At 36.7% G+C, this 25,911-nt stretch overlaps 1 protein-coding gene and 2 long non-coding RNA genes across 4 annotated transcripts; 1 reads left to right on the top strand and 2 right to left on the bottom strand.

Annotated features, from left to right (window-relative positions):
- The first annotated feature begins 808 nt into the window (after positions 1-808).
- On the top strand, positions 809-1,515 carry LOC124459728. Its single transcript, XR_006953765.1, has 2 exons — positions 809-1,248; positions 1,307-1,515. It is a non-coding gene; the product is annotated as an uncharacterized LOC124459728 (long non-coding RNA).
- On the bottom strand, positions 876-1,756 carry LOC124459727. Of its 2 annotated transcripts, XR_006953764.1 has the most exons (3): positions 1,524-1,752; positions 1,396-1,474; positions 876-1,329 (listed from the first exon to the last, which is right to left on the bottom strand). It is a non-coding gene; the product is annotated as an uncharacterized LOC124459727 (long non-coding RNA). The 2 variants fall into 2 exon arrangements; XR_006953763.1 differs by having other exon boundaries at positions 1,396-1,756.
- An 11,408-nt stretch (positions 1,757-13,164) lies between these two features.
- On the bottom strand, positions 13,165-15,796 carry LOC6650604 (elongation of very long chain fatty acids protein). Its single transcript, XM_002072677.4, has 7 exons — positions 15,669-15,796; positions 15,409-15,599; positions 15,033-15,113; positions 14,804-14,966; positions 14,576-14,712; positions 14,197-14,490; positions 13,165-13,585 (listed from the first exon to the last, which is right to left on the bottom strand). Exons 1-7 carry the CDS (start codon positions 15,727-15,729, stop codon positions 13,433-13,435), a joined length of 1,080 nt encoding a protein of 359 aa, XP_002072713.1. The 5' UTR covers positions 15,730-15,796; the 3' UTR covers positions 13,165-13,432.
- Between the last annotated feature and the right edge of the window lie 10,115 nt (positions 15,797-25,911).

Here is a 25,911-nt window from a genome sequence, read left to right as displayed (position 1 = left end):
AGGGGCCGGGGGTGTTAATAATTGCAAATGCATCGACAAAATAAATCCAGCTGCCGGCCAAAGGTGAGTACGAGAGAAAGAGGGCGTAAAGTGCATAATGCATATGTATGTATGCATATGAAAAGCAAATATTCTAATTGCTCCAGTCCAAACTGAGCAAGCGGACCTAGTGCCTCCTCCTGCTGCTCCTGTTTGTGGTACACCCCCCTCCCCCACCCACTGTCCAAAGTTCATGTGAATGGAAATCGGTTTCTCCCATTGAGTGGTTTTAGGAGATCATCTAGAGAAATTGTATGCATTAGCTTAGAATCGCCTCTAGTCATTAGCCACCTCACGTTATAATTATTCCACCCAAACTATTAACTAATGCACTAACAATTAGTCAAGGCGACTGGAATGGCAATTTAAAATTGGGTATTAAAAAATTTAACTACAGTTGAGATCCAGTTATTCAGATCTGTGATTACCATATATACCTACATATTTACATATGTATATATGTCTAGACCTAGGCCCATTCATATGGAAAGAAACTCCATTTTTTACCTCAAGTCATGTTATAAGTCGCCATGTACATACATACATATGTAACAAGCAGGATAATTATAATCAAACTGATGGGCCTTCAGTTCCGTTTATCGTTGGAAATAATTTTTAATTTTTTGATCCGTATTATGCGATAAAAATAAATAAATAATAAATTCATACATATCAATGGCACAAAATGACCGAATCGGCCACTAGGTGCGCTAGTGTGCTGAAAAAAGCAAGCGTTTGCTATTGTTGTGTAAAACTGGTAAAGCAAAAATATGTTTAAAACTAAAATTTATATTCAGAAAAGAATACCGAGATAAAAAAATAAGTACCCAACTGTCTGTTTTGCTGGCATTAAACACGCAAAATTTTATTTAATATCTGGACTCCTTACAATACAATGTGCCATAGCATTTGAGTTTTTTCTTATTTCTGCCACGTTCACAAATTGAACCCACTTTGGCACCAAAATCAGTATCAAAGTTCGATAATCAATGTGCTAATTTGGTGGCCGCCACTGTACAAATATCAAGTGCAATAGGTGTCAAACGAGTGGAATTTGTACCTATTTCGAAAATTGTATACCGGTGTACTAACGGCAAAGACAAAGGCATCCTTAGCCTTATATGTAGTATACTTCATCAACGGGAGGCAATGTTCTAATCGCTTCCATAGAAGCAAACAACTAAAAAATTAATTATTTCGCCATAGTGAGTGAGTGTGATAAGATTTAATATTTCTTAAGATGTGATAAGATTTAATATTTCTTCAGTTTCCAGATAGTTGCAAATACACCTGTGAAATTGAGAAAAAAAATGAATCTTATTTTCAAACTCTTTATGCTACATTCATGTTACATACCATTCTGTCTGAATACTTTGATGTTGTCAAAAAGCCGATAGAGAATAAGTTTCTGGTATATCTTATTAACTGTAAGAAACTGCATTTTGTGTTAAATAAATGTCTTAAACATGTCTTAAACATTCTACCGTATGGGTTAAAAGAAATGTTTGTACTGATCTTTTTAAGCTTCCTTCCGTCCATGTCCTATAAATTGCTTACAAAGTGTGGTATTTTTTCTAACAGGGCTTCATTCGTCTTTACAACGATCATTTCCTTCCCCCACCAGCACACATTCTTAGTTCCAATTGATATCTAACGATTTGGCTGTACACACTATTTGCCTCTTGATTGAATACAATAAGTATGGGTACTTAGTTTTAAAAAATTGTAGGTTTCAACTTAACTTTTATATTTACACTTCAATCAGCTGTAGGTCTATATGAAGCAATAACCATTCCTATATCTTTCTAAAGGGTATGTTAATAATGGCCTGATGTTTGTGCAGGAAGGAAAATAGATTTTTTAATTATTTAATAGAAAACTATCGAAATACTTTTTGATTGTATGTGGTGATGATGATTGATAATTACATTAATTACACTTTTAAAAATGAAATTACTTTGGAAATTAATAGTTATTGGAACGCATAGAGTTCTAAATGGGGAAAACCCTTCAATGCGTAATAAGCTATTTGAATACACGTGTAAGGGGATAAATGTATGTAGGTAATTAATTCAAATGAAATTCTCCCTTTGATTCGAGAGGGGCAATTTGATGGCGAACAAGGAATATTTGTTGCTTTGTTCGGTAACGTTCGGTAAAGTTGTAATGGCAAATTACATAACAATAGAGCTAGAGTGACAAAGTGCATTCGTGAACAAGGGGACAGTGAGACGTGGACATGTCTAGTTGCCTAGTTGGCTGGCTCATCGCCACTTTTAATCGAAGCTGCATCTATCTATTCATCCCCATTCACATGCATTTAGTTGTGCAAACTATCAGCTGCCCGCACTTTGGCAAGGTCAAGTGGGTGTCAAATATTTACCAGCCAAGCGCTCATCCTCATCATTAGCATCCTCATCATCACCTTTTTGACTCGGCACACGCAGTGATCCACACAAAGCGTCAAGATTGCATTGCTGTCGGCTCCATTTGTTTGCCAATAATTAGTCAATTAAGTAATCGCTAATTTTTACATTTAAACGATACCAAACGAATCAACGTTATAAACTTTTACCCAACTCCTACCTCATGTGGCACGCTTCTTTGCCTTTGGCCAGCCAAGCGGCAAGTAACGACCTTGGCGGTTTTTACTTTCGACTCCAGGTGCATTTGAATTTGAAGCCAAGTGTACTTCGGGCAAAGTGTCTTACTATAAGATCACACTGCGGAATTTCAACTAGCCCCGGATGCGACAGTGCGGGTGCAAAGTTAATCGATTTGACAATTTCCGATTTTAGAATTTTATTGACTTATTAACGAATTATTTGTATTGCGGTTTCGGTATAACCAAACGTAATCTTAAATCGTAACCCAAAACTTGCATTTGCAATAATAATTTACTTAACTTATTTTTACAAATTGAATACCCACTTACTTATACCTTTGTACTACGACTTAAAATAGGAGATGATTTAAAGCCAGACCCAGAGACTTACTTTGTTTCAGCTTAACATTGAATACCCTCCACTAATGAAACAAAAACTATCAGGAATATTAAAATGGATAGGTTCAATTGGTATCAGGCCCGGACTGGGCCCTAAGGGCCCACCGGGCACAAGTTGAAGGGCCCCCTATACTATATTCTTTTTTGGGTTTTACATCAAGTATGATCGTTTATGTGAATAAAACAAAAACAACTTCTTACAAATAAACAAACATTTTTATTTGAATATTTTTTTTAATGCGTAATTTTACTAGATGGATTTGAACACTCATCAAACAGTCAAATGCTTTTTAAGTAAATTGCTCCGTAAGGATAAGGCGTTAATAATTCGTTCATCTTCAATTTGATTCAAGTTTTTTTTTCAACTGCCATACGCAAGAAAGTTTCTAAATGCTTTTGCGTCAAACAGCTTCTCAATCTGTTTTTGACATATTTTAACTTGGAAAATGATCTTTCAATGCAAGAAACAGCATCGATATGAGGAAAATTTTTCGGGTCGAGGCATGAGAAATCTGCTGTTTTCCATGTTTCGTAAACCGTGATTTGATTGCACAAATGGTTTTATCAATAATGACATTGTGAACTTCTACCATAAATTTTTATTGAGGTTCATCGATTGGTTCATCACGGTTTTTCTCACCCGGTAACCTTTTCTTTTTGTGCGGCGTATTTTACTAGGAACCTTGTGTATTAAAACATAGTAAAAATAAATAAAGTCCTCTGCTACATAATACTTCTTCGCTTTGGAAAACAATGCCTGAAAATCGAATGTCTTACAGAGCCTGTGAACGACAGGGGCCCCAGCGCCCATCGATTTATTATGGTACAAAAATGATTCTTAGTGGGAACCTCGTACGAAGGGCCCTAGTGACTAAAAACTGCTACTCTACTACATGAAATTTCATCAAAAGGGGCATTTGCCCGGTTGCCCGGTGGGCCAGCCCGGGCCTGATTGAGATGGTAAAACTAACGATGCATTTTCGTTCACACAAAAAAAAAAGATATTTGACATAAAGGCAATAAGCGATAAGTCATGACTGTCATGGCTGACTCCCTACTAGACCTGTTTTGAGAGGTCGCCCCTCCTGTGTTGCAGAAAGAGGTCACTTGCGATCAAAACGTCGTCATAGGATGAAATTATATGTTAAAGTTTTTCCACAGCTCATAAATCATATAGTGGTGGTCACCATATTAGGACGTTTTTGGTTTCTGAACTTTGATTGTGATTTTCACGGCTTCCATATAACTTATTGAAGAATTTCTGTGCAGTAATTTGTTTATTATTGTATTTAGATGATGACCGCAAATGTCGTCGTGCCAGCTTTTCCATTTTTTTCAACAGGCTCACTTGAACACCATGAGCCCATTTTGTATATTCTTAATCAGCATCATCAGCCGTGTCGATCTAGCCATGTCCGTCCGTATGAGCAGCTAAATCTCGTAGAATATTCGAAGCGAAATCCATTAAATTTGATATGTTTGAGTACACGCTTTTTTTTTTTTTTTGAAATTAATATAGATTAATATAATAATATATTAATAATCAACTTTGTAAGAGTTGAATTAACAAAATTTGAATTAAGAACAGAAGTCAAATCGAGGCTTCTAAACAACATTTTTGTTGACCAAACCTAAATAAAACTTGTATTTCTAATAAACTCACCAACATTAAATTTCATAACGAAGTTATTGAGACAAGTCACTGTTCGTGACTTTGCCGTTTGTATGGGAGCTATATGATATAGTAGTCCGATCCTCCTGAATCCAAGATATACAACCTGTGCACTATATACAACCCTACATGGGAAATTTCGGCTCTGTAACTTTTACGGTCTAGGAGGAGTTTGCGCCGATCCAGACGGACGGACGAACGGACGGACGGCTATTTGAAATCGTCTCGTCGTGCTGATCAAGAATATATATACTTTATATGGTTGGAGATGCTTCCTTCAATGCGTTGCACACTTCTGAACAAAATTAATATACCCTTTTTCCAAGGGTATACAAATTATTATTATTAAAATTATTATTATCTATCAAAATCATTTTATTAAAATCGAACTAGGCTTACTATATAAATACAATAACATAAAGCTCTGATTACGCCTAACGTGCCTTGAGATGTTAAATTGGAAGCAAGTGATAAGGCGTCTGAAAAGATGGACCTGTCGGAGTTAGAATGGTGAGCTGACCCCCGAACCTCAAAATAGCTGTCCGTCACCCGGGTAACTATTTTTCGTCGTTTCAATTATATTTGAAACACAAAGCTAAAATCTCGGATTGTCTTGACAGGCTCACTAACCCATTGGATAATTTATTTGTTTATTTACGTCAACTAACCAACAGTCGACGAAAAAGCTTAAGCTAAGCTGAATAGGAAAAAAGTTTCTGGTCCGACGTGAAGGAACACAAAAATATAGCGTATCTAGTAAATTAGAAGAAATGACTTTACCGTTGACTTGCTTATGGAGAAAGAGAATGCCAAATACAAGCCTACGGTTGTAAAGTGAAGGAAGATTAATAAAAAGAATCTTTTGGGTTCTGCCAATAAGATTCGATTTTAACCAAGCCAACAGTTTCGGGGAAAAGCCACTAATGTTAAGTTTCGTAAGAAGCATAGAATGGTCAACCGTATCGAAAGCCTTACTAAAGTCGGTGTAAATAACATCAGTTTGGCACTTTTCACGGAAGCCATGGTGTACAAGGGTAGACAATTCTAAAAGGTTGGTAAGCGACGAACGACCTTTCATGAAGCCATTCTGACAAGGAGAAATAGTGGATCTGGATAGGTGTTGCAGGGAAGAGGTAATAATTTTGTCAAACAGCTTACGTGTTGCGGAAAGTTTGGCGATGCCACGGCGAAAGCCACAAGTCTCACTCGCTATAAAGAATAACCCAGATAAACGCATAGATAGGGAAATCGAACACATTTTAAGGATGCAACTAGGTATATTATCAGGCCCGGGTACGAAGGAAGACAATACAGTCTTCAGTAATACTAGGAAAAAACATACAATTTAAATGTGGGATTGAGAAAGGATAGGATGTGGGATCCGAAGCAGTAGTAGAATAAGTCTACTGAAAGAATTTAGCAAATCTGCAGATCTGCAATATCTCAATCATTATTAGCAGTCTGGTCATTAAGTCTGAAGGTGGAAGGTAGTAAATTAGAGCGTCGTTTAGAATTAACAAAGTTTTTAAATCTTTTGGGGTTCGAATAGAATTCAACCCTACAGCGCACGATATAATTATTGTAGCATTGAGTATTTAAGATATAAAATTGAGACTTCGCTACACAATAATTTGCATAGTCGAGTCGCGAACCTGTTTTTTAAACCTTTTAAAATATCTCGGTTTAATGTTACGGAGATTAGACAGCCTTCGTGTGAACCAGAGCAGAGTAGAAAAAATTCACTGCACAATCTATATCACAGCACTCAAATAGAAATGACCAATTAAAAGAGGAAATAAGGTTGTTAAGAAGATTGAAATTTGTTTTACGAAAACATCTACGCCGAGAAACTGAGATATTATTAAATGAATTAGTAACGGAATTGTAAGAAATAATAACTTCAATGGTAGGGTGATAAGGATCTTCAGGCTTCAAAAGGGGCTGTGTTTGGGATACAGAACTCACAGTGGGATCCGAGACAAAAACAAGATCGAGGATTCTTTTAAAAGAGTTAAGTAAAGAATTCAATTGATATAGCGGACATTCAAGTAGGCTATCAAGAAAGACATGTTGAGATGAAGGAATTAAGAAAGATAGATTATCATCAACCAGCCAAGAAATATTAGGCAAGTTAAAATCACCTAAAACTATAAGAAAATCACGATCTTTAAGACGACTAAAGATAGTTTGTAAAGCATCAGCATGGTGCATGTAGATCATGATATCAGAAGCTGGAGGAATATATGAACAAGAAATAAATAAGCTAAAGTTGGAACATGTAACTTCAACGCAAATAAACTAAACACCTAAGGGCAGATCAATCGGCACAACACTTGAACACAGATTCGAGTTGACAACAATGCGCACTCCACCGCCACGACGACCAACACGATCAAGACTATAAGAAATAAAGTTATTAGAAAGAATTTCGTTATCCAAAACAGAGGAGTTGAGCCAAGTTTCAGAAAAAGCTAATATGTCAGCCGAAAAGGTTTGGCTATCACAGAACAGTTTCGAGAGCTTGGGAAGAAGTCCTCTTACATTTTTATAATGAATGCAAAGACTTGACATTAGTTATTAGTTTTTTGAGGCAAAAGATGAATTAGGAAGGTGGACAGGCAACGGACGGGAGCGCTTATTGGGGGAAAAATCGTGTACAACTAGGCCCTCTGGCCAAAATTAGGGTCTACCATAGCTGAGAAATACTCATTTGGTATTGTAATTTTAAAAGAGAAAATTTCGTGAGGCCTAGAAAACTTTAACTTTTGAACTAGAACCTTAGCAGGGCATATATTACCAATGTAAGCTGCCACAGACGACTCAGAAGCCTGCAGATAAATAATTGTTTGCGACGAGGCCCTACAGTTAGTGAAGGCGGAGGAGCATTGGACTCCATAAGTGATTGAGAGCCAGCATGATCCTGTAATTGATCAGAGTTCCCGTGAGGGATAGATTGAGGTACACCAGGGCTTGTACTGGGTACTTCAATCTGAAAAGAAGAGGGACAAGAAGATGGTGAAGGCGAAAGTAACATGGGAGAAGATGCAATAGAGAGTGCTGGCGACTGCTTATGAGGCAACTGAGGGGTACATTTCTTGGGCAACTTCTCAGAAGGTGGAACCAACTTGAATTGCGACAATAAATGTACGCTAGAGTCACACTCGTTAGACAGCTGCTTAGCAAGTTTGTTTAAAGAAAGAAACTATAAACGAAGATCCCTGTACATATGGCTAAAATCAAGCTGCTGGCTGGCGCAAGATGGGCAAATCTAGTACATTAAGTCAAGCTCAGGCTTAGACACAGACAAACCAGAAAATTTGTCATAGTCGCGGCCGTTTAGGCCAGCATATTTTAAGTGAATAAGATTATCGCAGAACCAACAAGACATTGCTCTATACTGATCATCAAAACGAACAGAAAGCTTGCAAGTAGGTAGACAACAAGCCATTGAAAAGCCAAAAGAAACACAAGGCAAAAATATATTAAAATATATAGAAAATTTAAAAACACAGCACTAAGATAATTATCGATAAAAAATCAAATCAATAATAATTAATATCTATTGGAAATAGCTCTTGATAGACTGCAATTAAGTGCCCGAAGAAATCCCAGATTCAAATCAGACCAATTTGGTCTAATGAACATAAATACTTAGGTATTTCATATCTCAGCCTTGAAATGAAATGTTACATATGAAAAAAAAGAACGTAAGGAAGTAAACTTGCTCCTCCTCCTCCTCCTCCAGCACAACGAGAATTGATTCGTAAATTCTTTAGACTTTTACACCTACTGGCTCCTATATAATAAAGCTATACTTAATAATCACTGTGCCAATATCGGGTGACTGTTTCTTACCGACCATGCAGACATTCGATAAAATTGTTTAAGTTTGTGAGCCGTTCTTCGACAGAAACGCATTTAGGTAGGGAAAGAGTAACAGAAAAACTAGCAAGAGTATGTAATATTCGGTATGGCCAAATTATTTTATTTAACATAATACCAATGTATTGATAAGAGATGACAAAGCGACTCTCTTCATCTTTTCGTTTTTGGACCTTATCACACAAACAATTGAATAATTAAATTTAAAATGAAATCATTGCTCTTGAATCCGACATAGACATCTGACGTGCAAAGTGAAATTAAAATTATATAATCTAATTAATTTCCGAATACTTTCAAACATGAATTCACCAAGAGAAAGGCCACGTGTCGTCCCCTTTTGTGTCATTTTATTCTTTTTTGGATTCCAAAAAGTAGCCTCAACATCTACCACAATATTGGATGACCAAGGAGTGAGTACAAATATGAACAGAGAAGTGTGAAATTGTTCCTAAATGAAAAGGCTTGTTTAGTATTGCGGATTCGTTAATGCTGAGGAGGAACTGTGTAGCTCTTATTGCTACAGTTCAGTGAAGCTTTCTCTCGGATATATTATGGAATTAAAAGAGAAAATCAAAGGACTGGAAGGAAAACAATCGGTGGTTGAACAGGAAAATGTCGAACTTCGAAAAAGATTATTAGAAATGGGCAATTTCAAAGGTCAAAATGAACAGATTGAGGAATTGCGAACAGCAAATAAAGACTTGAGAACCCTTCTGAAGGGTTTTGCTCAGCAGCAGAATAATATTGCGAGAATTGAAGATTTTGTCAGCAATGTGATTAATAAATTGAAAAATAAGATTGAAGAAGAGAAACTTAAAGCAGCTAAAGATCAAAAAGATTTTAAAAATAAAATTGAGGAATTACGGAAAATCGAAAAACAACAAATGGAGGAGATAGTGAAAAATTTGAAAATAGAAATAGAAATTTTAAAAGTGAGCTTGGCAAACGAAAAGATGAATCTAGATGAAGCTAAAAAAGACCTTGATTCGAACAGGAATGAATTGAAAAATTATCAGTCTAAAGAAGAGAATTGCATGAATGAAGTTAGGGAATTAAATTCTAAAGTCAAAACTTGTATCAAAAATTTGGAAGAAACTCAAACTAAATTAGATCATAAAAGTAGTTTACTTGAAACCAATTCTCTGCGAATGAACAAAACTGAAGTCAATTTACTCGAATACAAAAAAAATCTAACGAAAATCGGTTGCGAAAGCCTTTTATCCGAAATATATGAAGTTAAAGTTAAAGAACTTGACCCGTTTTCTGTTTTGTGCAACGGATATATAGAAGGTGGTGAATGGATAGTTATTCTAAACCGATTTGATGGCAGCGTAGACTTTGATAGAACTTGGAATGAGTATCGTAATGGATTCGGTAGCGTTAAGGGGGAATTTTTTATTGGGCTCGAAAAATTGCATCGCATCACCAATTCTGAACCCTATGAACTGGTTATACAAATAGGATTCTTTAACGGAAGTGTCGGATTCGCGAGTTATGATAATTTTAGAATTGGTAATGAATACGAGAAATATGAATTAAAGTCGCTGGGTGAATATAAAGGGACAATTGAAAACCGTATGGGCTACCACTTAAATCAAAAGTTTACTACAGTTGATCGTGACAATGATCATCGGGATAGGTCAAATTGTGCAATTGACTACAGTGGTGGTTGGTGGTACAAAGATTGTTATTGGGTGTAAGTACATCATTAATTCATGTGTTATACAATTAAGAATTAAAAATTGTGATAAATTTTTGCATTCAATTTTTAGTCACCTTACCGGCAAATATTTTAAAAATGAAGTAAACAACGTCAAGAGTGTCAACTTTTATCCTTACAAATCTATCAAATCTGTTCAGGTGCTTATTCGATCAAAATCTATGGCTTAACATTATTAATTAACAACAATAACAATATGTACTGAAAAATATTTATAATATTTTAAATCCCAATAAATTGTGTTTATAAAAAACATGTTTTTATGTGAAATTTTATCGAATAAAGTAAGTAATTCGTAAATTATGGAGAGATGAGAAATGAATTCTAGATAGAATTGCACTAATGATACTTTTTGAAAAAAGTAAAGGTTTTTACACAGGAGAACCAAAGATGGCAAGTGGTAAGATCTTTCCAAACATAGTTAAAACTCCCACATTCGCCCATGTGTTAGGATTCTACCAGACCAAAATATGCCTAATCATTGCTAATAGGAGGAACAGATTAATTATAAGTCAACTCATTTACAGAAGAAGTAATATTTGCTGCCATAAGAGATTATAAAATAGGGATACCCAAGTACATTTTTTTTTTAATTCGACATTGTACTCGTTTGATAGCTATAATAAGGGCGAAACCCGTAGCCCTGAAACCTATCTTAGATCTTTAAATGCTTTGCTATACAAAATCTTGATTCAATGTGCGTCGTTTTAATTTAGGCAGTGTTTTTTAGAACGTATCCCCGACGCAAAGCGATCTATTGGTGTATATAAACTTCGACGAGTCTATTGTTCACCTGTGAGGTGCGACGAAAAAATAAACTCAAAACACATTTCCCACTGCAAATTACATCTTTTATATTTAAAAATCCGTAAACAAATTTCAATAGTACATAACGATATCTCTCTCCTGTCTCTCTCTATTTTTGTTTTATATGTTTTGGATAAAGAAAAAAATTATTAGGCCGGATATTTGATTTTTGGAGCATTAAAGCATTTTAATTTGAACACAATAGCATTATAATATTCAAATTTTGTTGCCAAAGCGACAATGTAGTTCTTTCAATAGGTAAAAAAATGCTTAACATTAAATGAGCTGTTTGCATACTTTTAGGCCGTATTATTAATGCATAGTTCGAGCAAACTTATGAAAAAGACATATATTGTATCATGTATGAAATGGATTATTATCCATAGATGATCTAAAATTTTAATTTTTATTTATTTTTAGCGCGCTGAATATCTACACAATTATCTATTAAATGAAAAAAACTGATTTACACAAAATGAAAAAAATAAAAAGACAGTAACATGCACAAACTAAAGCACTTGGCACTTCTTACCAACAGGTGCCAATTCGTTAGTTCTATTCTGCTCCTTTGTTTTCAACTTTGCACAATTGATAAATTGCTGACTTGTTCTACTAAAAATGATTTTTTATGATATTTGGGACGATAATTTGACCTTATGCCTCAGGAACTAAATTGCATACTGCATCGTGTAAGACAGACACTCCTAAGTGTTGAAATGTTAAGCAATATGATTTTTATGTTTAATTACAATTTCGAGTGCAACAATAAAACACGTTGATATGTATTTTGCTTGAATTTTATGTTTTTATATAAATTAATAAGCTTTTACTCAGGTTTTTCATAGTTATAGTTTTTGAACTTGTCAGCTTAAACCATATACATACATAACTTAACAAAGATACCTTTACACGGATTAACAGACACGGTTACAAATAGCTTTTTCATACTAAAATCTTTAAACATTTTCGACAATCTAACAGACCAAAAATTGTGTGAAAATTACAATACAATTAAATAATACGCACAAATGCAAAAAACCAAGTCAAAAAATAATAAAAAATAAAATCCAATAGAAAAATATTGAATAGTTAATAACTTTTGCCAACTCCTCTATTTCTCTCACACACACAATTTATTTAATAAAAGAAAAAAACCACCATTTTTGAAATGCTTATATCTCTTAACCGAGACTGATTGTCTTCCCTTTCATTCAGTTGGTTCACTTAAAGTCTAAGAGCCTGTTGTTTGTGCTGTACGATGTGTATGTGTGTGTTAATTTAACAATTTGCTAGCTAATTACAACATTGCGCTTTACATTTAAACATAAGTTTTACTATTAGACCTTTACAAAGTATTCCAACAAACTTTACTCTATACCAAAAAAAAAAAAAAACAAAAAAAGCTATAAATAGTTAAACGTTTTCATTTTCAATTTTTTTCTTTCTAATTTTTCTTTGTTTCTGATTGTACAATTTAAAGCAGTTTTTTTTTTAGTGTTATCGTGTACCATGATTAGGATTACACCTTCAGCTTGTCAGCGTTATCAAAATTTGCCATAAAAAAGTTTACAACTAGAGTTCTTTTGTGTAAGTGTGTGAGTGCATATACATTCATATATATAAACTAAATGTGTGTGTGGCATTATATTGTACCTGATACTACTTTAGAATACACTTTTCACATTTTTATAAAGATATACATGTATGTATAATTCGAAAATATACTTATATATACTCGTATATGTAGCAATTAAGTGCTTCTTGTCTGTGGGATGATTGTGGGGCCCTGTAAAATTGTGCCTCAATCTATAGAAAACATTTATATAAAAAAGTTAAATCAGTTTTTGCATTATCTCTGGTTGGTTTTTTCTCTCTCTCACATTGTTATCCTTAGTTTACTTGGTGACGGCTCAGGTGAGGTGGGGTGGGATTGGGTTCTTGTTGAGGTCTGGTTCGGATCCGTATCGGTTTTCTTTTTTTGGGTTACTTTCTTGCTATTAAACCTATTCAACATTATCTGACGATTCATGTGGTGAGTGAGTTTAACGTTTTTAATGTTATAAATTATTAAAAAACAAATAATAGATTGAATGTTTCATATTTATCGCCATTCATTTGGCTTCCCATATTTCAGCCAATTGTCAATAGTCATGCGCATTTTCACTGCTGATGCTGTTTGTTGTTACCAAATCGTTTGGCTCTTTCTTCCACTTCCACCGACTCCTACTCCTTCATCTTCATCTATTACTTGCTAAACACTTAAAGTACACATAATGAATATCATCTTAGTAGATCTTAGTAGTAGTTATTTGACTTTGCGTTGATGCAGACTAGAGCTACTGCTGTCCGGATTCAAGATGGCATCGTTGCTCGATAGTACGCCCTCCTTGAAATAGCCATCTTCAAAGGCAGTGGCATGCCCATTGCTCTCTTTAACAAATTCATCCTCCAGCACAGGCTACAAAAAGAAGAGAGATTATGGTTTAGTTTCAACTTTTTCTACGATCCAATAGATACATATCATGATGATTCTATATATGAGGATGGATCATTTTATAGCAATTTTTTCTATTGGTATTGAAATTTGATTACGAATTTTCGTTAGAAAATTGAATAATGACAAATCATGGACACTAAGGCACGTGCGTCTGAAATACTCAAGCTAAAGTTCAAATGCGTTGCATTTGTGTGAGTGTGGTGTGTGTGTGTATGCTTTTCTAATGGACATGATTGCGATTAGGCCTTCGCATCCGGCTTCACATGTGCGCGCTAATTGAAACGTCCCCCGCGAGCGTTGAAAGTTTGCAAGTGATGTTTGCTTTGCTTAACTTAGCTAGTTAGAATTTTTAAGTTGATAAACAAAAATGATGATACAACTGACTGCCCTATCGACTGACTGGCTGACTGGACTGAGTTAATGTCAAGTGGTCTAGCCGTCTGTCTGTGCACTGCTCAGTGGGCGAGAGTTGTCAATTTGTTTGGTTGGCCATGGCCAATAACTAATAGCATTCAAGGGCCACTTGATTTAATGTTGTTTAATTACGCATCAATGCTAATAGCGCAACTTACCATGCAGGCACCCTTATTGCTGCCGTTGCCGTTGGACAGGGGACCATCACCGGAGCTTAAATGCTTCGCATTGCCATTCGCTTGCAGACGACCATTCGAATGTCCGTTCACTTTGACAGCCTGCTTGGCCTGGCGGCGACGCTGCACACTCAGATATTTGGCTTTGTAGAAGTCGGAGAACAGAAATAGGAACATGACGCCATGCAGACCAATCCAGACCATGAAACCTTTGGGATAGTCACATTCGCGGAACAGCAGCTGGAACTGATGCGTGAAAATGGCCACGAATTGAACCTAAAAAACAAAATCAATGATTTTTGAAGAAACAAACGAACAGTACAACGACCGATAACATATCTATCGATGTCAATGTAATTACCATTTGGAAGGTGGTCAGATACTTCTTCCACCATATATACTTTTTATAGTTTGGACCCATGGCGGCGACCATATAATAGAAGTACATCACAATATGTACAAACGAGTTGAGCAGGGCGAAGAAAGTGCTGTGTCCACCTGCGATAAGAGATAAGGTAAAATTAGATTCTAATTCGTTTATTGGGTCACGATAAGGCGACAAACACAGAGCTGGAGCAGCAGTGCGCACCTGGAGCAAATTTGAGTCCCATCCAGACGGAGAATGGCATGCAGCCATGATGAATGACATGCAATGTGGATACATGCTCGTTCTTCTTGCGCAATATGAAGAAGAGTGTGTCAAAGAATTCGGTAAATTTAGATATGTAGTACCACCAACAAATGTTGACCATCTGCAATGAGATCAAATATCGTGTTTTGAAAAGATCTCATATCGAAATATAGACGACAATACTTACACGCATGGCCAGGGGACTGTTGCTGTAGTCAACGGGCTGACATTTGAGACTGTAGTGGCCCCACCAACCGCTCATTAAGTACTACAAAAATCAAGAAAGATAATTGAATTAGTATCAGTAAGTACAAAATTAAAGTTTGAAAAACCTTTTTATATTAACATCAATTGTTTTTCTACAAATCTTCATTAGGAAAGTGGACAAATCTTTGTCTAAACTAACTTTCATCCAAAATCAAAAGAAGTATAAGACTGATCCAAGTAACTAGGGAACCCTCGGGGCTCAGCTAAGATAAGATTGCATAGGTGGCTACATAAGCTTGATTTCGCGAATAAGATTTTTGGGTCCGGTTGTGTGTGTTTTTGTGGGTGACTCTAACCTCATAGAAAATCCATGCGCTGAATATCGTCTGTATGGCATTGTAAATGACTAGCACCGAGCGTAGCTCCATTGGTTTTCTCTTGGCCATCAGTTGTGGTCCCAAGGATTTGCTGAAGTATGCATAAAATATGCACATACCAAGTGTGGGTAACGGTGAGGACATCAAAAAGAAGTTATTAACCCGAGGATCTAAGGACGAGAGATAAGAAATATTGAATGTAGAAAAATGTTATGTCACTGAATGATCAATTGACTTACCGCTCTTATTGTCGAAGAGGTCATTGTACCAGTCGCGGGCATCATGCAAAATTATATCCATTTTGGTTCTTTTTTTTTTATTAATCTATAGTTTTGTTGTTGTGTATTATTGTTATTATTATTATTATTATGAGTAATGTATATGAATCTGTAATGGGAAATTGAGAAGCATTTCGTTAATATGTGTCTTAAAGTGTTAATTTTGTTGTTTTCTTTTGAAACTGGTAATGAAACTCAAAGCCAACTCTGAAATTAACAGTTTTGCGTTGGAATCGTAAGCGAGAGTGAATCAAAAGTGGAATAAACCAAATCCCACAAAAAAAAACGGAAAATTTACACAGATTCGGAGCGAATTAAAATAAGGCAATTAATTAAAAAACAACAAAAAATAAACGCACAAAAGCAAAAAGGAAGCACACAAATATTTTATATGCCCCAAGTACGATAAATGACATTGAACTTGCCAACAGATAGTAAGAGAGAAAGAGGAAAAGAGAGAGAGAAATACAAAGCTAGAGAGAGTGGGCGAACAGAGTTTCTGAATATCGCAAGCTTGATACTCTCCTGTTATGTACATATGTATGTATGTATGTATGCATGTTTGTACATTTATGTACGATTATGTTTTCTTTTTTTGCCTCTCTCTCTCCCAGACAGCAGTTTTAATTGCATGACAAAAATTCATGCCATTAAAAATAAAATCATTTTACCGTTAATCACACACCAGAACAGGAAATAAAATATGTAGTTGTAGATGTGGGCGTTAATTATCCGTTTTTCTTCGATTACATCGATAAGTAATTACATGCATTATACAATGCAAGCCGTTATTTTGATTTAGGGACAACAAAGAGAGTGCACTTTGATGCCGCTCTCACATTACATTCCATTCAAATTGCTCAACTGCTCTCAGTAGCTTATTGGTGGGGGTAGTGGGGATGTTATTTGGCACAGATTTTCGTATGTTTCACAGCATGCATATGTATGACTGACTCCCGGCTTCCCTTTTCCTATGCTGATGCGATGCTGTCTACGCCCCTGACTGGGTTAATAACCGTCTGATTGGCGGTTCTCATCTATGTACATATGCATATATCTCTTTTTGTCGCCAGCAAATTGGAGGGGCGGAGCCATTCGAATATCAATCGAATTGGTTTTCCTCATTTGAGTAGAAGGATCGGTCCAAATGAAGTTTGCCTTGGCCATGCTTTTTGGGGAACCACTTAAAAAGCTGTCGTTGCTGCAAGCGGTTTTTTGTTTTTTGAATGTCATGAACAATGACTGGCTACGTAAGTGGCCCCGCTGCCGCTGCCTCTTTCGCTATCTCTGACTGCCCCACCAGCGGTTACTCAATCCACCGTTGACAAAAATGTGCCGCTTTTATTACCGTTGCGCATAGCTTTCGCAATTGTTGTTATTGCTGGCTGGCTGGCTGCCTGACTGGCGTTGTGTGGGTCAGTGGCACGTTCAAACCTACACGCTACAATCATTTAAAGCGAAGGTGTGCAGCATCCCAAAGAGAGAAAAGTAAAAGAGGTAGATACAAGTGTGTGTGTGCGTGAGTGTGAGTGTGTGTGTGTATGGCACAAAGACGATAAATTTTGGCATTTGTTTTTAGCGCTTTTGCATAAATTATGAAATCTTAAAGTGACGCTAACGCCGCACACAGCTCAGCAGCCTCTCCCCGCTGCCACAATGTTGACAGTTCGTTCGAATTGTCAAGGTAAATAGAGAGATATGTATGTATGTATGTATGTATAAGTATTTATGTGGGTATGTATATTCGGGGGCAGGGCATTGTAAATCCGCTTATATAATAGGCTCGTCCAAAGTGCCAGTGCCAAGAAGAAGAGATACAAAAAGCAAAGCGAAGCAAATAAAAATTTGCAAACAAGTGGGTGCGGATACAGGAGTACTGTGAGAATATATACATACATATGTACATACACACATATTTACATGCATACATATGTACATACATACGTGCATATGTATGCACACATATTTGCTCTGTCATCGTCTGCGCCCAGTTAAACAATCAATGAGCCACATCAAGAGACGCCAAGACTGCCAACCAAGCACCCTCCATCCGTCTAAAAAGTATTCGTCTTCCACTTGGCAATCACTGCCCCTGCCCATCATTTGAAGAGGCAGAGTGTTGGTGAAAGATCGATAGGAGATCGGTGCAGGAAAAGGCGTTTACATGAACATGTTTACACGGTCTGTTATGCAGTTGGTGTTGTTTGTGTTATTTGCTGCCGGCTTGCATTTTCGAAATCAATTAGACCAGCTACGCCCACCGCAGCTCCACCCATCATCCCAACGACACGTAAATAGTTTAGAGTATGTTGATTTTATCGCCCCGATGGCATAATGTAGGTTATAAGGCCATGCATGCAACCATCCCCCGTTCCTCCCAACGTCGGTTGCCCATTGTCATAGTAGGTACATTGAGAAGACTTAATTAAGTGTAAAATCGATGCAGCAGCGCGCTAATTGTGAGTCCTAGACAATAAATGGAAGATGACGCATGGCAAAGACCCCCTCCCTGGGTCTGAGTCACAGGGCGAATGCTTAATCTAAGGCAGATAGGAAGGCAATTTCCTTTGAAGCCAACTCATACCCATTATTGCCCTCAGTAATCAGTAATCGGTCCACTTGCTGCCTATTGGGTTCTTATCAGAAGCTTCTACACTCACACTCACAAGAATATCGCCTTAGGAATGCAAATTTAATTTAGAAAGTTAAACTTTTTTTTTCCATTTTTTGCAAGTGTATCAATTGACTTTGATTAGCCAAAGGTGGCAATTAATTTGTAATCTGGCCTTTTTGCACTTGTGGGATTGACTAATTGGATTTTGGGGGTGATAAGCACACAAGATTAGCCAAGAGTTGGCTAATAAAACAAAGCGCGCGCGCACACACACACAGACAAAACACTTGAGTGGAGCGCGTCCCCCATCTGATCAGTGGCACTCGTTTATTTCAGCTAGCCGACAAATTGAGATCATAAAAAAATGTGCTTCTGACCAAGTAGATTTTGTTGTTGTTGTTATTGTTGTTGTTGCTGTTATCGATATCGATCGCTCTATAGTCCCGGCACGTTTGAAGAAGGCACACTTGGTCCGATTATACAATGCGGCAAATTTCAAGCAAAAGTTCATTAGTTTTTAGCCACGCACTTGGCTTATTTTATTGTTATTATATTATATTAGTTTGCTTTTTGTTTGTTTTTTTTTGTTTTTTGGGAAAGTTTATTTTTTTTTCTTCTTTTTGGTTTTATTTTTTATGCATTTGTATACAGGTACATAATGTGTGTGTATGTATGTAAGGTGTGTGCTTACAACGATTAGATAATCACTAACAAGACAAGACAAGACAATCACAAGAGAGCAGAAATTTTATAATATTATAATTATTATTATTTATTTTGTTAACTGTGGTTTTTGATTATTATCATTTTGTTGGTTACAGGTTTTTTTTTTTATATTTTATTTTGTTCCGATGCTTTACCTTGCACGCTTTTCAGCCAACTGACAGTTGGTTGGATGTGCGTCTGAACCTTATCAGGGAGGCACAAAAACGACAACGACCCACCAACCGACCGACCGACTGTTGGAATCGATCAGTGCGCGCACGAGCAAAGCGATTATACGGTGAATCACTCCAAGTACCAGAGAGGGAACGAACGAACGATCGAGCGGGAGATTTTGGGATAGAGCGAGCGGGAGCGGTAGAAGAGCTTATCAAAGTAACAGCCAACGGCGCAGACACCAATCCGATTCCGCTACTTGAACCGTTGGCCAGCGTGCCAGAAATACAACTGAATTTGGCTTCCGATCCGAGACATGGAGCTTGGCTTGGCTTAACTCGGCCAGTGTCGCCCTCTTCTCCCCATAATGGTTTATGCTCCACTCTAGCTTACGTTGCAAAATACACAGAAAGAAAATCACAGAGAAAAACAGAGAGAGAGAGAGAGAGAGGCAGAGAGAGAGAGAGAGCACGTCTGAAGCTTAGGCGGCAAGTCGCCATCATCTGATGTAATGGCCATTTTTTTTCTCCTTTTTTTCTTATGCCAGTGGTCAGAGCAGGCTTTGAGCCATTAGAGCAGCTGCCAAAACCACTTTCGCTTTCCGGGTTGACTATGCGAGCGATCTGTGTCAGTGGCTCTACGTATGGACAGAGAGAGATAGGGAGGGAAACAAAGAGAAAGAGAGAGAGAATGTGGTGTGTGTGTATCGGTATGGGGCAGACGTTTTGCAGACGCCAAGCTTGTGCTGCATGCAACAAGTGTGCAAACAAGACGAGACCAAACAAAGTTTTTGCCACTGCCACTGATACGAAAGTAAGTTAAAATGCCATTAACCGTCAAGCAAGACACGAAAAGCAAGAATTACGAGCCAAATAGAACCATGATAAAGAAAACAATAGCTCACTGGGAGATATTCCTCATGAATATAGAATTATTTTGTAACAATTGAAGATTTAGTATGAAAAACTAAATGAGTAACGATGATGGACTAGCTTTCGCTTAGTTCTCTCTTCGTACTCCAAACATATCATAACTCTGGTTTGATCGAATTATAGAGGGTCGATAACCTCACACAGAGTATATACTCATATGAATAAGTAGTAAAGAAATTTGAATTCGAAAAATCTATAAACTTGGCATGGTTGAAAATGCTTATCCATCCAAACTGAAATGCTGGTGAATGTGAATTAGAAAATAGTAAGTCAGAGCGACTGCGGCTGTTCGAATTTAAAAAACCGTTAACTGCATGCTTTGAGGCCTAATTTGTTAACTGGTTGGCTAAGCAGAGACAACGAACCAGAGCCAGACATGGCCAACTGGAAACGGAATATTATATTATATTATTCTTGATATTTTCTATAGAAATGTTTCTGTTTCTGCCTCATTGCTTAATGATATGCAAATGTGACGAGTTCTTTCAACGAGTTATTCAATGGCCCTGCCCCTGGCTAACTGGGTAGGCGTTTTCTTAATACATTGTGATAAAGTTTTACAAAGAAATATAATTAGTAAATAAAAATTTATCACTTTTACGCAACAATCGAAGGTTGAATGTATTTTAAAGAAGAAACTAAACTAATCACCCAAAAAGTATCTAGAAATAATAATGAATCATTCGATTAGATAGTTTAGTATATACATACATAGGTACACATACATGTGTGTTATCGTATCTTTAATATATTACCAAATAGCACATATAGATTAAACATTTCAAACATTTCAAAGCTCAAGTGTTGAGCTAACAAAAACCCACAAAAATGCGTACTTGATTAGGTGCGAGGGAAACTTAAAAAGTTATTTCTGTTCTATTCTAAGGGCTCACAGTACATTCAATAGAAAATGCTACCAACTACATAGCTAGTTTGGGCCATGGACATGTCTGATCTTTATAACAGAAATTAAAGCAGGAACTTCTCCACAGAAATACATGACCCAACAAGTCCAAAAGAGCATTGAATGAAAGGTAATACTTTTCATTCTGCGCAAGATTGCAGATCGATCAAAACTATCACAGCGAACAGCTGAAATAGTAAAGTCAAGACTTTGGATAGGAATGATCTATAAAATTCTTTATCGTGACATTTTCTTATCTCAGACAGGATATAGAACGGTAGCTATTTGGAATGTCTTCAAAGAGATGACTTTTGATTTTATATCGCGTTGCTGTATCCAATAGTCAATTGTAGATGTTTTTAACTGACTAACTTACAGGAAGTTATGACATGCACGTGGCAGCTAATTAAGGGTTGCACTCTGAACATTTAGCTTAATACATTGTAGAGATGGCAACCAACAAATGTTTGCCTTAGGGCAAAAACCAATTGAGAAATGCATGCCATTGGCACCACCTTTAGAATCTATAGGCGAAAAACAAATAGGAAATCTATTTTAAAGTTATTTGCCTGCATCTAGTTACATATTTTTGTAAATATGTATATTTAGAATCGCAAAAAACTTCACCTTGGCCTCTTCGACAATTTGGTTAATTTGGCGAATAGGGAAACAAAAACAAAAAAAGGCATGAAATTAAAAAATAATACGCAAAGCGGGTCAAAGTCAAAAATTTATTACAATACGACTGAGTAAGTCGGTCGTTCGGTCCTCCGCCCTCTCACAGGGGAATTGAACGTTTGTTTGTCTCTCTCGAGTACGAGAGAAAATTGCACAAATCAGCAACAACAACAACAACAACAACAACAACAACGAAGCTTGCTTACAAAACGGAAATAATAACACGTAGCCCTAAATGAATTTCATGGTCAAATTGCGAGTGCGCAGCCAGCAAAAGAGTCAGCCACATATATGTATGTATCTTGTTAGATGGCTTAGACCAATTATGAGTGTACAAGCAAAATCACAAATTTGTAGTTTAGAGCCAGGCAGATTGTGGCTACTGAATCCTCTTGTACGTACATCTAATTAACGCTAGATGGCGCTGATTGCTTGGGTAAACAAAATGGCGTCGTCGTCGTGTAGGCTCACATGCCTCACACTGTGTTCAACATGGTCTTAAAGCAATACATATGTTATTTATGAATGAGTTGGGCATACATACAGATATATTGGAAAAAGAAAAACACCTGCCAAACCAACCGAACCACCAACTAAGACACACACACAAACGCACTCCGCACACCATATAACACAAGCAATTGGTTAACAAAAAGGCCAACAACAACACAAGAGCCAATTAATTTTTGATGCCCTGAAAATTGGCGCAATAAATGAGTTCACGTCCAACGATTTCGCTAGAGATGAGCATAAACATAATTTTGATTGGGTGAATTGCTTATTTATTTTTGAAGTAGCGGTTAAAGCAATCATTTACAAGCTAAAACGTAAACTTTTGGAATAGAACATATCCTCCCAAAAAGTTCAAAGGAAAGATGCGATCAAAATTATCTCAAATATATAAATCGTCCCTAATCCTTTCTAGACTTCCATTTGTTTTGGATAGCTCAGCCATTTCTTTTTAAGAATATTATTATAAGAGAGGATTCCAAAATGTTGTATAAAATGTCCAATTTTATCGGATTATTATATTTTTATAATGCAAAGCAACAAATTTTGACATTAGCAATTTGAACACTTAAAGAATTTTTAGAGTTAGTAAAACTATGAAAAAGTGTGCCCCAAATTTCAGATAATTTTAGCATCAGAATCCCGTTCATAATGTGATATTTGGTATCTCTATTTCGGTCATACGAATGAAAGTGTAATCGATTCCCCATCGAATAAGATATTTATCATTACAATCGGATAAAAATGAAATATGTAAATTTGAATTTTGGATTCGCAGACATTTTTAAGGACTAAAACTAAACATGACTGTCTAAGGTTAACGGTTGTACATTGGTCCTTATGAACTGACATAAGTGGAATGAAATTCTAAATTATATAAATGGATCATCACTCGAGAAACAAGAATAAATATAAAATTAATAAATATAAAATTAGATCATGCTTGCCGGTTTCTTCTTTGGTAAGTGTCAGGGGACGTGGTGGATGTGCCAGTAAGGCAACGAGTTATCGACAAGCAGCAACAATGGCCTTGAAAAGGCCAAAAGCATTCATTACGAATAAATGACTCAATGGCGAATGTCTATTACCCTATAAATAGGTCAAATTATTAAGAATCGGAAGCAAGTAAGTAAATAAGTTTGCAACTACTTTTATTCTATCCAATCGAGATAGTGCAAAATTATCAACATTTTGCTCATCTCTAAGCATTGAAATCGGCAGTTAATAAGCCCCAGCAAAAAAAAGAGGTCACAGTGTAAATATATATATATAAAATGAAGTAAGTAAGTCGTCTCGCCGACTTAGGTATACCATACACCAGTAAAGCAAATATTTCAACTTTATTAAACAAATCCATTTTCACATGCTTCTTATAAGCATATCTTAGTATCTCGCTCACTCAATCATACGAGCACCCTATCGCCCACCAGCCAACGGCCAACTCCGGCCTTATGGAAAAACGTTTATATGCATAACTCGACGGTTTTTTGTCCGATATTGATCAAATTTGGTATTTTGCTAGATATTAGTATTAAATTTAAGTGTGCCAAATTGCATAAGGTAAAAAAATACGGGAGATATTCAAGTTTTTCAAATTACGGGGGCGGAAAAGGGCGTGGCAAAATTTTTATACATACAAAATGTGTGCATTTACTAAGCGTATATACATACCAAATATGGTGTCTCTAGCTGGAATAGTTTTTGAGATAAACGCTTTTTTTAAATTGCGGGGAGGGAAGGGGCGTGGCAAAAATTTGAAATAAACTTGATCACTCTACATACTACACGAGTCTACATACCGAATTTGGTGGCTCTAGCTCTTACAGTCTCCGAGATCTAGGTGTTCATACGGACAGACGGACGGACGGACGGACAGACGGACATGGCTAGATCGACTCCGTTGTTGATCCTGATCAAGAATATATATACTTTGTGGGGTCGGAGATGCTTCCTTCTGCCTGTTACATACATTTTGGCGACTTTAATATACCATTTCACCCTATGGGTGTATGGTATAAAAAGAAAAAAGCACAAACCAGGCGAGCGTTCAGCTGAACGCCCAAAAGAAACATACAAAAAAACCCAAAACCAAATCAAAACCGAAAGAAATGAAGTAAGTAAGTCGTCTCGCCGACTTCGGTATACCATACACCAGTGAAGCAAATATTTCAACTTTATTAAACAAATGCATTTTCACATGCTTTTTACAAGCATATCTTAGTATCTCGCTCACTAAATCATACGAGCACCCTAGCGCCCCCACCAGCCAACGGCCAACTCCGGCCTTATGGAAAAACGTTTATATGTATAACTCGACTGTTTTTTGTCCGATTTTGATCAAATTTGGTATTTTGCTAGATATTAGTATTAAATTTAAGTGTGTCAAATTTGATTGCATAAGGTAAAAAAGTACGGGAGATAATCAAGTTTTTCAAATTACGGGGGCGGAAAAAGGCGTGGCAAAATTTTTACACATACAAAATGTGTGCATTTACTAAGCGAATATACATACCAAATATGGTGTCTCTAGCTGGAATAGTTTTTGAGATAAACGCTTTTTTTAAATTGCGGGGGCGGAAAGGGGCGTGGCAAAAATTTGAAATAAACTTGATCACTCTACATACTACACGAGTCTACATACCAAATTTGGTGGCTCTAGCTCTTACAGTCTCCGAGATCTAGGTGTTCATACGGACAGACGGACAGACGGACGGACGGACAGACGGACAGACGGACGGACAGACGGACATGGCTAGATCGACTCGGTTGTTGATCCTGATCAAGAATATATATACTTTGTGGGGTCGGAGATGCTTCCTTCTGCCTGTTACATACATTTTGGCGACTGTAATATACCATTTCACCCTATGGGTGTATGGTATAAAAAGCAAAAGCTCTTCAAGTGCGTGACGTTTGTACGTTTCGGCGTTTTGGCCGACTCGTTGGGGCAATGCTAAAAACAAAAAAACCTGCAGCCAAAATAAAGTGAAATGCTTAGCATTCCAACCGTTTCAATGGCCAAATAAAGGCGATCGCCTTTGGCGCTGATAATGTTGAAATGAAAGCGCAAGTATAGCCATCCGATTCGATCGACCCAGCCCCAACTGTATGAGTACCCGGCCCATTCTCTTCGATATCTGTTTATTTACTCGAACAAATGAAGGCCCAACTACATCTTCGAAAGTTTCACTCAACTGGGAACTTGTTAATAATATCAAAAAGAAGAAAATAAAAACCGCCGGCATAAGTAGGTATACAAACATATTTATAAATGCATAATTTTGAATTTTGGTTTTTTCTTTTCACTGGCGCATTCTAAGTTGTAGTGAAACTTTCAAGTTTATGTTACATAACCAAATATCAACGCCAAAAATCTGCGAACGAATGAAACAATTGAGATACTCAGCACTGTTTCGTAACTTGCAAAGTTTAGAATATTAATTGTGTCAAACTAATTTGATGATTTCAAAATATACACGCATAGGAAGCCAACCTGACTGAAACAAAACAAAGTTAATGTACTCTTTTTGCAAGGGTAATAAAATTCGTACGCTTAAATACTCTGCGTATTCGGGGTTCATTTTGCGATAAACTCAATTAACGACTTTACCTTGGGCACAAGCCAACTTCAAAAAGTTAACGATATAAAATATCTTTCGATCGGAGGGCAACTATAAATGTTTGAAC

The sequence above is a fragment of the Drosophila willistoni genome, chromosome 3R (genome assembly GCF_018902025.1).
Source record: "Drosophila willistoni isolate 14030-0811.24 chromosome 3R, UCI_dwil_1.1, whole genome shotgun sequence".
Taxonomy (NCBI): Eukaryota; Metazoa; Arthropoda; class Insecta; order Diptera; family Drosophilidae; genus Drosophila; species Drosophila willistoni.
The sequence above is the reverse complement of the archived record's forward strand: the minus strand, read 5'-3'. Positions and strand labels throughout refer to the sequence as shown.